The sequence below is a fragment of the Merops nubicus genome, unplaced genomic scaffold, assembly GCF_000691845.1.
Source record: "Merops nubicus isolate BGI_N331 unplaced genomic scaffold, ASM69184v1 scaffold3186, whole genome shotgun sequence".
NCBI lineage: Eukaryota > Metazoa > Chordata > Aves > Coraciiformes > Meropidae > Merops > Merops nubicus.
Genome location: NW_008614163.1, coordinates 44861 through 58927, shown reverse-complemented (window position 1 = coordinate 58927; position 14067 = coordinate 44861). Strand labels below are relative to the sequence as shown.

Here is a 14067-nt window from a genome sequence, read left to right as displayed (position 1 = left end):
TATCAGGAATAACAGCAACATGTGGAAAACCAGTGCAGGAAGACTCGATCCCTTGTGCTTAGGCTATTTTAGATGATTCTCTTAGTGTCTAAGCAATTCATCTAGAAGTGATCTTTTCTGTGTAAACAGTTTTACGATTAGGGTGTGTAGGGCTGCATAAGGAGGAAGAAAGAAAGGAAACTGGCTGTCTGGATAGATGAGGGGAGAGTAGGGGATGTTGTCTACACTGACTTTAGCAAGGCTTTTGACACTGTCACCATAATACCTTTATATGCAAGCTTGGGAAGCATGGGTTAGATGATTGGACAGTGAGGTGGATTGAGAAGTGGCTAATCAACAGAGCTCAGAGTTGTGATCAGCAGCACAGTCTAGTTGTTGGCCTGTAGCTAGCGGAGTTCCCCAGAGGGCAGTAGCAGGTCCAGTTGGTTAAACATATTCATCAGTGACCTGCATGAAGGGACAGAGTTTACCCCAAGCAAGTCTGTTGATGCTACAAATGATACAAAACTGGGAGGAGTGGCAGACACTCCAGAAGGCTGTGCTGCCATTCAGTGAGACCTGGACAGGCTGAAGAGTTGGACGGAGAGAAAGCTAATGAAGTTCAACAAGGGCAAGCGTAGAGTCTTGCACGTGGGGAGGAATAACCCCGTGCACCAGTACAGGCTAGGGGCTGACCAACTGGAAAGCAGCTCTGCAGAGAAGGGCCCAGGAGACCTGGTGGATGACAAGTTAACCATGAGCCAGCAGTGTGTGTCTTTGTGGCCAAGAAGGCCAATGGTAGCCTGGGGTGCATTAAGAAGAGTGTGGCCAGCAGGTTGAGGGAGATTTTCCCCTGCCTCTACTCTGCTCTAGTAAGACCACATCTGAACTGTGGTTTCCAGTTCTGGACTTCCAAGTTTGAGAGATGAGGAACTACTGGAGAGAGTTCAGTAGAGGGCTATGAGGATGATTAAGGAACTGGAACATCTCTGTCATGAGGAAAGACTGAGAGAACTGGGTCTGTTTAGCCTGGAGAAGACTGAGTGGAGGTTTTATTAGCGCTTATAATATCTAGGGGGTGGGTGTCAAGAGGATGGGGCCAGACTGTTTTCAGTGGTGCCCAGTGACAGGACAAGGGCCAACAGGAATGACCTGCAACACAAGAAATTCCATCTGAATGTGAGGAAAGACTTCCTTCATTTGAGGGTGACAGAATGCTGGACCAGGCTGCCCAGAGAGGTTGTGCAGTCTTTCTCAGGACATCTTCAAAACCTGCCTGGATGCAACCCTGTGCAATCTGCTTTAGGTAAACTTGCTTTAGCAGGGGGCTTGGGCTAGATAACCTCCAGAGGTCACTTCCAACCCCTGCCACTCTCTGATTCTGTGATTCTGTAATTAGAAAGGGACTGCTTAAGCAGTGTTTTTGCTGAAGGCAGAATGTGAACTTAAATGGAGCATGAAAAATAGAAATGAATGATGACTTCTCCTAGGCCTAGAAGTTTGGGAAGCCACTGTTGGGATCTCTGATGTTATTCATGTTGGTGATTTTATTATGGGAGTGAAACAGCCCCCAGTTGCAAGAAAGAGACAGTCTTGATTTACAACGTCTTTAAAGACTCTATTAAAATTTAACAGAAAATACGACAACTTTCGAGTTTTCATTGATAAGTGTCCTGATTTGTTTCATCTTGGCTCTAGACAAATAAGTCCAAATAAATAGTCACTTAGGGCCAGTGAGAAGGAGAATTGCGTCATATTTTGGAGTCTGCTGCATATTTCAAATTATTTATTCAGACCTTCCTCTAATGTAGTGGAATGAATGGCTCTAAGTTCTACTGTCCAAGGGGTTTTTTTGACACAAAAGTGTATTCATTAGTCAGGGAGTATGCATGTTTTTTTATTTCAAATTACTGCTGTTTAGTCTGCACAGAGAAGATAGAATGTGCAGTCCCATTTCAGGTATCACATCTCTGTTAGAACACCAGACAAGTTTCCTCCTAGTCCCTTTAGATAATACTTATGTACCTTGCTAGTTGTTGTGGGGAAAAACTAGCAACTTAATCCTTGCAGACTTAGATCAGTCTTCATTTGAAGATTGAGACTAAAAAAAACATTTTTTCATAAAGTGTATAGCTGCAGACATTCTCAAATTGAACCTTTGTCCCATTTGTGGCAGTGGGATTTGTGCTTCCAGAGGCAGGTTTTTTTTCATCTTTGCCATGCAGTATAATCATCCTTCTTTAAAGATCTGCATATAGTGCCTGCCACTGTGGTCCCTGCATGCCCACGCTACAGCTTCTTGGGTTACTTTTAGGTTGGAATGGTTGCTTTGCTAAAGTGTCTGGCCAGATGTTGAAAAGCACTTGGTGCCTTTTCGTTGAATCATAGAAGATCTCTGAAGATCATCTAGTACAACCCCCTTGCTCAGAGCAGGGTCAGAAAGAGCAGGTTGCTCAGGGACAAGTGTGGTTGGGCTTTTAATGTAACTAAGGTCAGAGACTACTGCCTCTCTGGGCAGCATTTTCCTCCTTTCCCCTTTTACAGATTAGACCTGTGAGGGGAATGGGATTCGGCAGTGAGAAGCTGTGAAGTTGGCTAACATTTGTATAAACATGGGTGAAAACTTGTTGTGGTTTCTGTTCCCATGAGTGAGATATTGTTTCTGTGGCTTTTCCCATGGCTTGATCTTTAAACATTTGCTGATAAGCACCCAAAAGTATAGGAGGCTCATAAGGGCTGAAAGATGTTGGATTATATTGAATCACCGAGGGAGGAAAAACAATTACTTGCCTGGAGTGTGGTGAGTGAAATATTGGAGAGGGTGCTCTTCCACGAGCCTTTCTGGGGTGGGTGCTTACAACCTTTCTTGCACCGTGAAGCCCTTTTGGCCTTTGCATTTGTAGCAAAAGTGGGTGTGAGCATGAGGCAAAGAGAATATCTGAGGGTCTGGGACAGTCTGTGTGCAGAAACAGTAGTTTTGCAGGTCACCTCATTGAAAACACCTCTGTGATAGGGAATAACAACCTATTCCAGCAGAAACTGAATTAGTGCCAAATTAATTAGAATTTTAAAATTAATTGTAGTGTGTGGGCCAGAAATCAATTTAAATTACATTCCCAGAAGTAAAACCCCTAGGATTAGTCATTTCAACAATTTTTAAGAGCACGAAAACTATTAAACTGCTCCGTCTTTTTTTTTTTTTTTTCTCCTTAGTACTTTTTGTTTACATCCTCATTAAGGTACATACAACAGATGGGGTCATAAGACCTCTGTCAAGGGCTAGGCCTGGCTGGCCACTAGATGAGTGACTGATGCTCTCTATTAACCCCTCTCCCTCCCCAAAGGGGAAGAGAAAGGGCATAAGGGAGAGAGGCTTATGGATTATAAAAGAAACTAAAACAGCTTTAAGGAAAATGACAATAAAATGAAATGCACACAAATATATACAAAACCATTATGGAACCCAGCCCCCATCCCACACCCTCTGCCAGTGACTTCACTGCCACCACTGATGCTGTGGAGCAGACAGATGGGAGCCTGATTCTGGAGCTGGTTTCTGGAGCTGGACTCAGGAACACATGGATTGAGGTGGATGGCAGACAGTCCTCCTCAGATGCCAACCATTGACAAAAAAAGCTTGACCCTCATGATCCCTCAGCTTTATGGTGAATGTGACATTATGGGATGAAATAGCTCATTGGTCAGTTTAGGATCACCTGTCCTGTTTCTTCCTGTGGGTCTGGTCTTTTACTGTGTACCCCGAATGTGGCACACAAGATTTATCAGTGACCTGGGTCTGCACACCATCCTTGGTGGTAACATGGTGCATTATCACTGCTAGAAGCAGACGCTGTCTGTGAAAATCTGCTGTTAACTTCAGACAATGCAGTTACTTAGAAGAGACAGAGGTGAAAAGTCAAATCACTAAACAGAATCAGTTCTGTTCTGTCTCAAACCAGGACGACCCCCTAAGTGTCTACAGTACATGACAGGTGCTTGCAGTATGACTTGCATGTATATAAAAAACTTTGAATAGTCTGGAATTATTTTATGGATCAGTGCTTGAAATTTTCCACACTTTCCTCAAAGTCCATACTTCTTATGCTTGCATGCTCCTGGGATCTCTTTCCTTTTAGAATCATGCCCAAGGAGGAAAAAAAGTTGTGCAGACTGATGAGTGGCGGAAAAGCTCCGTGGAGGAGAGGCTGGAATATGCCCTTATAAAGGTGAGCCTGTGCAGAAAACTGTCACACTCATCGGCTCTCAGAGACACGGTCTCAGCTCTGACTTTAAGGGACACTTGTGGCTTTAAAAATTCTTCAACTGCCATTCTTTTAAAAGCTATTAATAATGAATGATATGTTTAATTGATATATTATTAAGAATTAATAATAAATTTAATATATTTAATGAACTTGAGTAACAGAGAAAATTGTGGTGATCTGTCATTAAACCTCACAAGCTGAAGCCTTTGAGCCTTCATTTTTGTCACTAGTGCTGATAGGAACATAGTGGTTTTACTTTGTAGCATGTTTCTTTTACTTTCCAGGGATTTTTTGCCTTTTAACAGTATCTCACTGAGTGACGCTTGTGCTGAGGAAGCAATCTTCGAATGCGTTTGTTATGACATGGTTAAGAAAAACCAACAAATCTGTTAATACTGAGGGCTCTTGCTTTGAATAACTTTGTATGCCTAAGAACAGTGTTTTGTTTCCTAGGGAAACCCATTTTAAATACACATTTGAGGTATTCCTAAAGTCTAGCTCTAGTTGAAGTATCTGTTCTTACTTTGGTTGTGTGTTTTTGTTTTTTATTTTTTTTTTTGGGGGGGGGAGGAGGGCCACAGGCAACTAAATAAAAGCTGTATTTCTAGCAAGATAAACGCTTCTCATTTTGTTTGCCAGGGCGTGGAGAAGTATGTCACTGCGGATACAGAAGAAGCAAGATTAAATCGGGAAAAATATCCTAGACCTTTAAATGTAATTGAAGGGCCTTTGATGAATGGCATGAAAATTGTTGGTGATCTTTTTGGTGCTGGAAAGATGTTTCTGCCTCAGGTAATGAGAAAATAATTTCATATGTTGTCCTATTTTGCAAAAACTAGCATTTTAAAACGTAGCCCAAACATTCTATGCTGGCTGTTTTTTCAGACATAGCACATAAATTGTGAAAATTCAGATGTTGCTAAGAAGCTAGTTTTTCTTTACTTTGGAATTTTGTGTAGTTTTACATGTTGGTTTCCTTTCTTCCTGAGTATTTTTTGCTTTATTTGCAATGCAGTTTTAAGTCTGGGTCTGTGAAAAAGGGCAAGATAGAAAAAAGATGCGGATAAAAACTGCTGCGTGTAGCACCTTCCATGTCTGGGCCTGTTTGTAGCTTCCCATTCTGTGGTGAGTGGTTTGGGAGGTTGTGCTGTGAAACCGGGCGCCGTGTGTAGTCCCGCAGGGTCAGCACACTGCTCTGCAAAGCTGGAATCAGGGTTTGCAAATGAAGTTTTGTTTATTGTTTGAATGAGTATAAAAGAAAGCTAAGAGAAATCTGAGCCTGTTTCAATACCTGCTCTTCCATTTTTATTTCCCCTGACTCCACTTATCTATGCAGGTGATAAAGTCTGCTCGAGTTATGAAGAAAGCAGTTGGCCACCTTATCCCCTATATGGAAAAAGAAAGAGAGGAAAGGAGAGCCCAACAAGGCAGCACAGAGGAAGAGGTAAGACACAGTCCTTTGTGCTTCAACTCTTTCATAGCATGCCATGACAAAAATTGAAGTTACTTTTTGCTAATGAGGTTCGTTCAGCTTTCATGCTGGAGAGCTGATGCAGTCATGTGGCAACTGGCAATCTTGGCATAATTTGAAGTAGGTCTAAAATTGATAAAGGGCAGATTTTGAGGAACTGGCCTTGATGTGTGCTTAAGCTGTCGTCACAAGTTTCCTGAAGGGTGCCAGAAGCCTTCGTAGGCCCTTAATACCTACCAGTGTTACTTATTTCTTATATTTTTTTGTAGGCATTTATTTCTAGTATTAGCTGTTTGTGATACCTGTAACTTTATGCTAAATTTTGCCAGTTGCTTCTATGACTTCTCCCTCAGTGAGCTCTAGAACTCCCTTTTGCATGTTCAAAGCCTTGTTACCATCTTTCTTTTTATTCAGCTTTTGCCTTCCCTCTAGCCTTGACCATTCTCCCAGCCAAACAAACCAAATACTTCCATCCTTTTTTTCATAGATAGTGACTTCAAGACCTCCTGTTATGATAAAATGGTGTGCTTATTGCCTGTGTTGTCTTGACCGTGTTGCAGGGCACAAGTGTTTATGAAAACAGAGTCTGAATATAGTTGTCTTTTCGTATGTGTTTTTCCACCAGATTCTGAAAACTACTTTTTATGTAATGCATTAAATATATATAATTGAAAACGTCCAGTGATTTTTCAGATCTTTGTGAACGTTTCCTTTGTGGCATTTCCTGTTTCACAGCCAATGATTGGTGATGCCTGAGAATAGTTTTCTCAACTACATATGCGTATACTTGAAGTAATTTCATTCAATTTGGCTAATTGAATGTATGATAGGAGCATTGGAAAAGGATGATGTAGGATGTCCCTTGTTTCTCCATGCTGACTTGGAGATACTGATTTCTCAATAGAGAAGAGGGTTCAGATGAATTGGACAGAATCATCGTTTAAATACTCAGGTCTTCTTTTTCCTACTATATTTATAACTTGATATGTGCTTACGGTGGTTAAACATTGTTCTTCTCTTATACATCAAACCTGAATTTGATAGTCAAAGAATCTGTAGAATCTTACCTTGTCTTCATGAGTTCTTAGAGACAATAGCTGTTATCAGAGTCTGGTATTTAACACAGATGGAAAAGGAAGAATAGCAGAATTTCTCTGTATTTCCTTTGGTTTCCTTTCTGTGGATTTTTGAATGATTCTTAATTCTTCCTTTGCAATCTTCTTGCACTATATCTTTCCATTTGCTGTGGATCTGTTCTGTGATTGTCCAGCATAAATGTAATAAATACAGCAAATTATTTGGAAAGAAAAATGACCTGGTAATCAAACCCAATGAATCTTAATACAAGAAGTAGAATACCTAGTCTCTTTTTCCGTGCCCTTTCTGGCTGTGAAGGTGTCTTCTCTCCGGTATCTTAAGCGGATCTGTTCTCTGGCTGTCATGAGTCACCTTTCTGTGTCATCTCTCTCCTGCTCATGCTGTTCTTTTTAATTTTAATTCAGATGATACTGCCAGTATTTGGCACTTCTGTTGCTATTTGAAGTCAGTGAAAATCATTACCCTGTTGATTCCATGGGCATTGGATTAGGTTCTACTGTGAATTCTCTGGCACTTAATTCTCTGGCTAAAAAGAAGTGGACTTTTGAAAGGTTCTTAAAAGTATAGCAAGCACTCTAAAGAGATTGTGAGTTATTTTGTGTGGCTGAGGAGAGCAGGAGAGAAAAAGTGGGAGTTTTGCTTCCTGTACCTTCTGCTGGGTAAGGGATGTATTGCCTTCCTCTTCAAAAAAATATCACTGTATAGAGAACTGGCAGGAGAGTTAAAAACAGCTGCACCTATGTCAAGTTAGAAGTTGACTTGAAGGAAAATGATTTGCAGATTCTGGTAGCTGATCTGTCTGATATTACCCAGGCTAGTGTAACCTCCAGGACAGTTTTAGTCATAGACTGCCAGGAAATGCAAAGTGTTGATCGTTACATTTGAGGATAAATAGCTGTGGCTGTGGATGTCTATCAAGATTAAAAAAAAAAAAGGCTTTTTGGATGAGTGCCCAGAACTTGAGGACCTTCTTGCTTGAGACAACTGAAATCACAGTGTCTCCTAAATAGGGTTTATTTAAAATGACGTGTGCTCTGGCCCATGTTATTTGCTGCCCAGCACAGATTTTCCTTCTTGTGTGCAAATCCAAATTTGTTCTTTGGTCTTTTTTATGCTTATCAATCACTAGTTAAATCATTAGTAGTTATTTGGTATGGTACCTGTGGACAGCACTTTTTGGTGTTGCCCCAGTCCATGATTAATCTTTCCCCAGTTTTCTGTTATGTTCCAGCAGTGTATTTTCAACTTTTTAAAATTGATGTACTGAGATGACTGACTACAGACATCTGTTTTGCTTTCTCTGTTCCCTAGTCTTGTGTAAACCAGGAGTACTAGGAAGGTCACAGATTTTAGTAAACAGCAGCATTGGTGGGTATCCAGGGATTTTGTTCAACAACTATGTTAGGACCGTAGGAAATGCTAGTACCACTCTTGGTAGTCTATAAAGTATTTTTCCCCCAGAAAATCACAACTATAGGAGGCAGTGTAGGTTCATGAAGTAGAGAGCTGTTTGATACTATCCAGGAATAAAACATGCTTCACTGAAGCATCTAATCCTCCAGTTCTGCCATGTGCAAAGGAGATGAGCTACTGTCTGGAAAAATAGCGTCACATAAAATGTGCTCAGGTTTCCACTTTATTTGAATTCTTTGGAATTTAAGTAGTCTATTACTGGCATCTGATCCCGCACCAACTCAAACATGGCACTGTGATAGCCTGGAGCTGCTCTAAATGACAACACTGATTAGACAGCTAAAACTGTATCGCAGAGGCCTGTGTCCTGGTGGAGAATTGCTCCAGGAAGTCCCACTGTTGCCCTGCTGGTGGGCCCCCTTTGTCAAGGCTGAACACTGCCTAGCCTAGGACCAGTTTTTGACAGTGCAAGGGTATCTTCTTCAGGGAGATCTCTTTTCCTGCCTCTTTGTTCAGCTTGGTTAGACTGAAATAGCCTGATCACTACACTGAAATGTCTCCCTAGCCATTTGTGTGCATAAAAAAATTACTCTCTTCAGCTTTTGCTAATTTCTCTCATTCTTCTCAGCATTGCATTGAAAGACTGTTCTTGATGCACAAACAGGCATGTAATTATGAGTGTTCATACCCTTTTGTTCTAAATATTTAATCTCTTTAAACCCTATTGGTGAGGTTTATATTTGGAGCAGAGGTACCTTGAGTTCAGTTACTGCACTGTGTAAAACACTATCCAGATCTAAAATTTATGTACTGATTTGTCTTTTAAACACAGATTTTTGAAAACTTGTACACAATTTGCAAGAACAATTCGTATGCAAGTTTTTATTGCCTGGATATTTAATTTTTTTTTTTTTTTTTAATATTGATGATATTGACAATACTACTCTTTGCAATTACTTGTAGTACAGTAGGAGTCTTGGTCATGGGTTAGCGTTGCACTATTGAAGGATGTGTATAAACATACTGAGGCTTCCTGGTAATAACTTGTGTGATTTGTTTGACTTTCAGGACCCATATCACGGTACAATAGTGCTAGCAACCGTGAAGGGAGATGTGCACGATATTGGCAAGAACATTGTGGGAGTCGTTCTGGGCTGCAACAACTTCCGGTAAAACACCTAACATCACGTGGCTGGGGACACAACTCTGTAAGGCTAGGTGGCAAATGTATTAGGCTAGCTGCAGCTGTGGTGATAAAAGGTGGACATTTCTTGGGAACTGTCATCTGTTCTCCACGTTGTTGTCGGGAACACAAATCACACCAGCTATTTATTACTAAAGGGGGCAAGAGGGAGTATAGCTGCCTCCTTTATTACTTTTTTTCCTAATAAGCTGGCATCTCTGGAGAGTACAGTTCATTATCAACTGAAATGTAGATGAGAGCATTTACTTTTTTTTTTTTTTTAAATTTGTTTTATATTAGTTAAATATATTACGTATAACATTGTAAACTTAAAATGGCCGAAGAAATCAAATACAACAATTGCAGTATACAAGACTACATGTGGGTTTTGTTGTGTTGGGAAAAGGAAGTCTTGTAAGAGTCAAATGAACCTTTTAGCATGTTTTTCAAGCTGTTTAACTATGAGGCTTTGAAGACTTGCTGGGTTATGTTTTGTTAAATAACAGATGAGATTCTTGTCCCATTTCTGAGCTTCAGATGATAGAACTTTCAAAAAAGTCAAGTCTTTCACGGCCTGTGTACATGCAGCAGGGTTGGCAATAGTGTTGGAATGAATAGTCACATTTCCATCAAAGCCCTTTGTCAAGTGTCTGTCAAATGTGCAAAGCTGGATCTGCTTTGGAACTTTGTCTTGCTGTTCATTATTTCAGTTTTTTTTCTTTTTTCACTTGTGGCTGTAATTTGGTCTGAAAGGAACCAATATTATCTCTTTATTTTAAAACAGAAAGGCTTGAAGTCACTATCAGTGCTGTGTGTATGCAGTATATTCAGTTTCATTACCTCTTGAAGTTCTGTCACTTTCTGTCAACAAAATCAGATTTTGTTGAGCTTTCTTTAGACTTACTGAACTGAAGCCATAGTGTTTTCTGTCACCATGAGTATCAGTGAGGCTGGAAGAAGCTAGCAGGCTGGGGTGGCCTACCTGAAAAAAATAATACCCTTGGCTATGGCTAGGGTTAGTAAGAGTAAAATTCTAGTGAGGGAAATGTGGTGTCTCATTTTGTAAAATGTGTGCTTTAATAAGACAAAAAACCCCTTTGTGTCACTCATCTTATGTCCGTAAAACTTTTTTGTATTGTTCAGATAACTTCAGAAATGCCACTGCTATTGGTTAACCCTGACAGGCAGCTAAACACCACCCAGACAACCTCACTGGCATGAGGAAAGAGGAAGGGAAGAATAAAAGCAAGAAAAATTGTGGGTGGAGATAAAAAATGTTTAAGAATTGAAGGAGAAGTGGAAAAATAGAGAAAGAAAAAACCACAAAGGGTGGAAAGGCAGCCACTTGCCACCTCCATGAATAGACTGATGCCTAGCCAGTTCCCAAGCAAAATGTGGCTAACCCTTGCTAAAATCCTTCCTCTCTCTTTTATTGCTGAGCATGACGTCATATGCCATTAAATACTTGTTGGGTTAGTTTGTGTCAGCTGCCTGGTTGTGTCAACTCCCACCCTATTGGGTATCTCCCAGTCTGTTCCCTGGAGTATTAAGATTGGGAGGCAGAGAAGGCCTTGGTGCTGGCTGCTGTTAAACAACAGTTAAAACATTAATGTGTTATCAGCATTGTTTTGGTCACAGTTCTGAAACACAGCACTATACCAGCTGCTATGAAGAAAATTGACTCCATCTCAGGCAGACTTGGCACAAAAACAAACAAACAAACAAAATTAATTTTTTTTTTTTTTTTTAAAAAGCCTCTTACGTTTGAATTTTTTGTCTCCTGTGTCATCTGGAACTCTGATATATTGAAAATTTTGCCAGAGCCCTATGTTAAAATTCCCAAGAGAATATAAGAGAAACAAACAAGCATACATCTTAATTTTAGGTCAGGCATTTACAATAAGAGCAGTGTGTTTGCCCTTTGGCAGAAATTTGACCTGTGGTTTAAAGAATCTTGTGTCATCTCACTTCTTTTCACAGAGTTATTGATTTAGGAGTCATGACTCCATGTGATAAGATATTGAGAGCTGCTGTTGAGAACAAAGCAGGTATAGAGAGTTTTCATTAGTACTCCCGAACTGTTTTATTTTAAACCCCACTTGCATTTTTTTTTTTTATTTGCCCCTCATTGCATTCCTGTCATTGCATTGCTATGATTTGATCAGACTATCATCAGATAAATTAGAACTTTTGCGTTAACAATATAATGTAGTATTTCATCCTTCGTGAAACTTATCCCAAGACCTGTGTCAGGAGGACAGCTCAAAGAGTACTCATTTTACAGATGAGTAAATGGAGACATAGAAAGGTTGAATAACTTCATGCTGTGTCTTAAATCAGCAAAAGAATTTGGCTTTCAGCCTGCCAGATCAGTGAGTGTGAAATCAGGAATGGATTCTTCTAATAAATAATGAACTTTCTGAAACAAGTTACAGTTGCTTTGAAGCAGTCTGTTGCATCCTGGAAAAGATGAATTGTGTGGAACATAGGCAGTGAAGTCTGAAAGCATTTGCTGTTTCTGAGAGCAGGGCTTACAATTATTTTGTCATATTTCCCTCCTCGTTGCCAAATGTCTGAGGTTTGAAGCTTGCTAATCAGAAGTACTGTATATTTATTGCTGAAACCTAGAGAAGCAGGTGTTTAGCTGTGAAGACTGTTAGAGAAATATTTTAAACTGGGGATTTGGAGTCACTTTCATTCTTGGGAAGTTTTCACTTTCTAATTAGGTCAAACCTTGTTTCTAGACTAGCGATGATGCAGCTTTTTATCTCACTGTTATCTAGCTGATGCATGAAGCTATCTGATGCATGAAGCTATCTGATGCATGGAAGAAACCTTTCTGTAATAATTAGTGTGTTTGCAGAGTGGATTTGCTAAATGTTTTGTATATGTGTTTGTAAATTTGCAATAGATATAATTGGCCTGTCTGGTCTCATCACACCTTCTTTGGATGAAATGATTTTTGTCGCCAAGGAAATGGAGAGATTGGCAATAAAGATTCCTTTGCTGATTGGAGGAGCAACTACCTCGAAGTAAGAGATCTCATTTGGGAAGATGAAGAACATGTATGAAAATAGTGCTAACCAGGGAAAAAGTAAATGTATAGCCATTTCTCTCTCCCTTTCCCTCATTTTTCCCCAACACACATATTGGTATGTACTTACTTGAGACTGAATGTTATACCAGAAGTCCTAGAATGTAGAGGTAGAGTGTAATTTGGACACAACAAATAATGAATGTCTTAACACTCACAAAAATGAAATGTTTTTATATTTTGCAAGTGTATATTGTATGTGGAAGTACTGTATCTCCTCACAGAATTCCACACACATACATGTAAAAATACAGTTGTGTTCTTCTGAGGGCTTGAATGATGTGTTTCAATTCACCAAGGCATTCTGAAAATCCAGGATTCTGAGGCTAGAAATGGTCATGTTGAACTCAGGACCTATTATCTTTAAGGAGGTTAATGTATTTTTCCTGGATCATTGTTCAGCACTGTGCTGACAGGGTTGAGGCCCCAGTCGTGTTCAAGCAGGCTGATAAGGGATCCATTCTAGCCACTTGCTTTGGAGCAGTTACCATGTTGCTTTCTATAGGTGGAGCTTTTCTCTTGAGGGATCTCGTTCTCTCACACCCGTTCAAATGAAATAATACAGCTGCTATGATGTCCTGAAGACCAGTGTTGACAGCTCACTAACACCTGCTATTAGCATTACCACAGATGTGTTTTGGGCAGCATGTTTAACAGCTGGGGTCACATTTTGCTAACTGGTTTGTATGTACAGTGTGCTTGGGTGGGTGACAGCTCAGAAGACTGCAAAGGTCATTTCTTGCGTGATGAGAAGCTGTGAGCAGTGTTGCTTTATTTATCAGAGCAGCACAGATTGTAGCAGAACTATTGTATTCTGTATTTTTTTTTTCCTTAGCAGATCATTCCATAATTAGACAGTGAAGAGTAAGCTAACTACCTCTCTTTATTGGTCCTCTAGTTATAAGGCAAGGTTAACTATATTTTTTTTTGCTTCTCCATATCAGTCTTTTTTCCTGTAAGTTTGATACTGAGAACAAACGTGGAGGGTTTTTATTTTGAAAAAGAAAAAAAAAAAAAGGGCATAGAGGTGGGGAAGGCTGTATTCTAAGTGAAGGTCTTATGGGAGAGCCCTTTTCTGTTTAGTGTTTGTACACAAGGCATTGTGGCCTAGTAACTGCTGTCAAATGATGAGCATCAAACAACTTTGTAGAACATTTTCTTCATTCTAGATGAATGTAACCAACAGCAAAATAGCACTAGTTTTGTCATTGAATGTGGAAATTATTGAAGAATATATATATAATTTTGTATACATAAATAATAATTTTATTCACTTGAACAGTATATAAAGGTATACTTATGCATATGCCCAGACACATCCAGCTTCCTATAAAATATGTCAGGTAAAGGCCTTCTGGAAGACTGGATTGGTAATATATCCCTCATTTTACTTCTGCAGTCTTAAGCCTAACCTCATGTGCGTGTTCTCAGAGGTTGTGTGCGTGCCAGTGGTTACTATTGAAGAACAATCTGCACTTTTTCCTCTGTAATAAACAGACATTGTTGTTTGGAATAAGGAGACCATAAGTACTTGGAAAGGTGGAACGTAAGGTTAGTTTGAAAG

General features: G+C 39.8%; 1 protein-coding gene across 1 annotated transcript in view; it reads left to right on the top strand.

Annotated features, from left to right (window-relative positions):
- MTR (5-methyltetrahydrofolate-homocysteine methyltransferase) overlaps nucleotides 1–14067 on the top strand; it is a 46058-nt gene that overhangs the window by 20637 nt on the left and 11354 nt on the right. The window contains exons 18-23 of the mRNA XM_008942110.1: nucleotides 4116–4205; nucleotides 4884–5036; nucleotides 5581–5688; nucleotides 9295–9395; nucleotides 11390–11457; nucleotides 12321–12441. Of these exons, the coding sequence (XP_008940358.1) occupies nucleotides 4116–4205; nucleotides 4884–5036; nucleotides 5581–5688; nucleotides 9295–9395; nucleotides 11390–11457; nucleotides 12321–12441 (641 nt within the window). The remainder of the gene's footprint in view (nucleotides 1–4115; nucleotides 4206–4883; nucleotides 5037–5580; nucleotides 5689–9294; nucleotides 9396–11389; nucleotides 11458–12320; nucleotides 12442–14067) is intronic.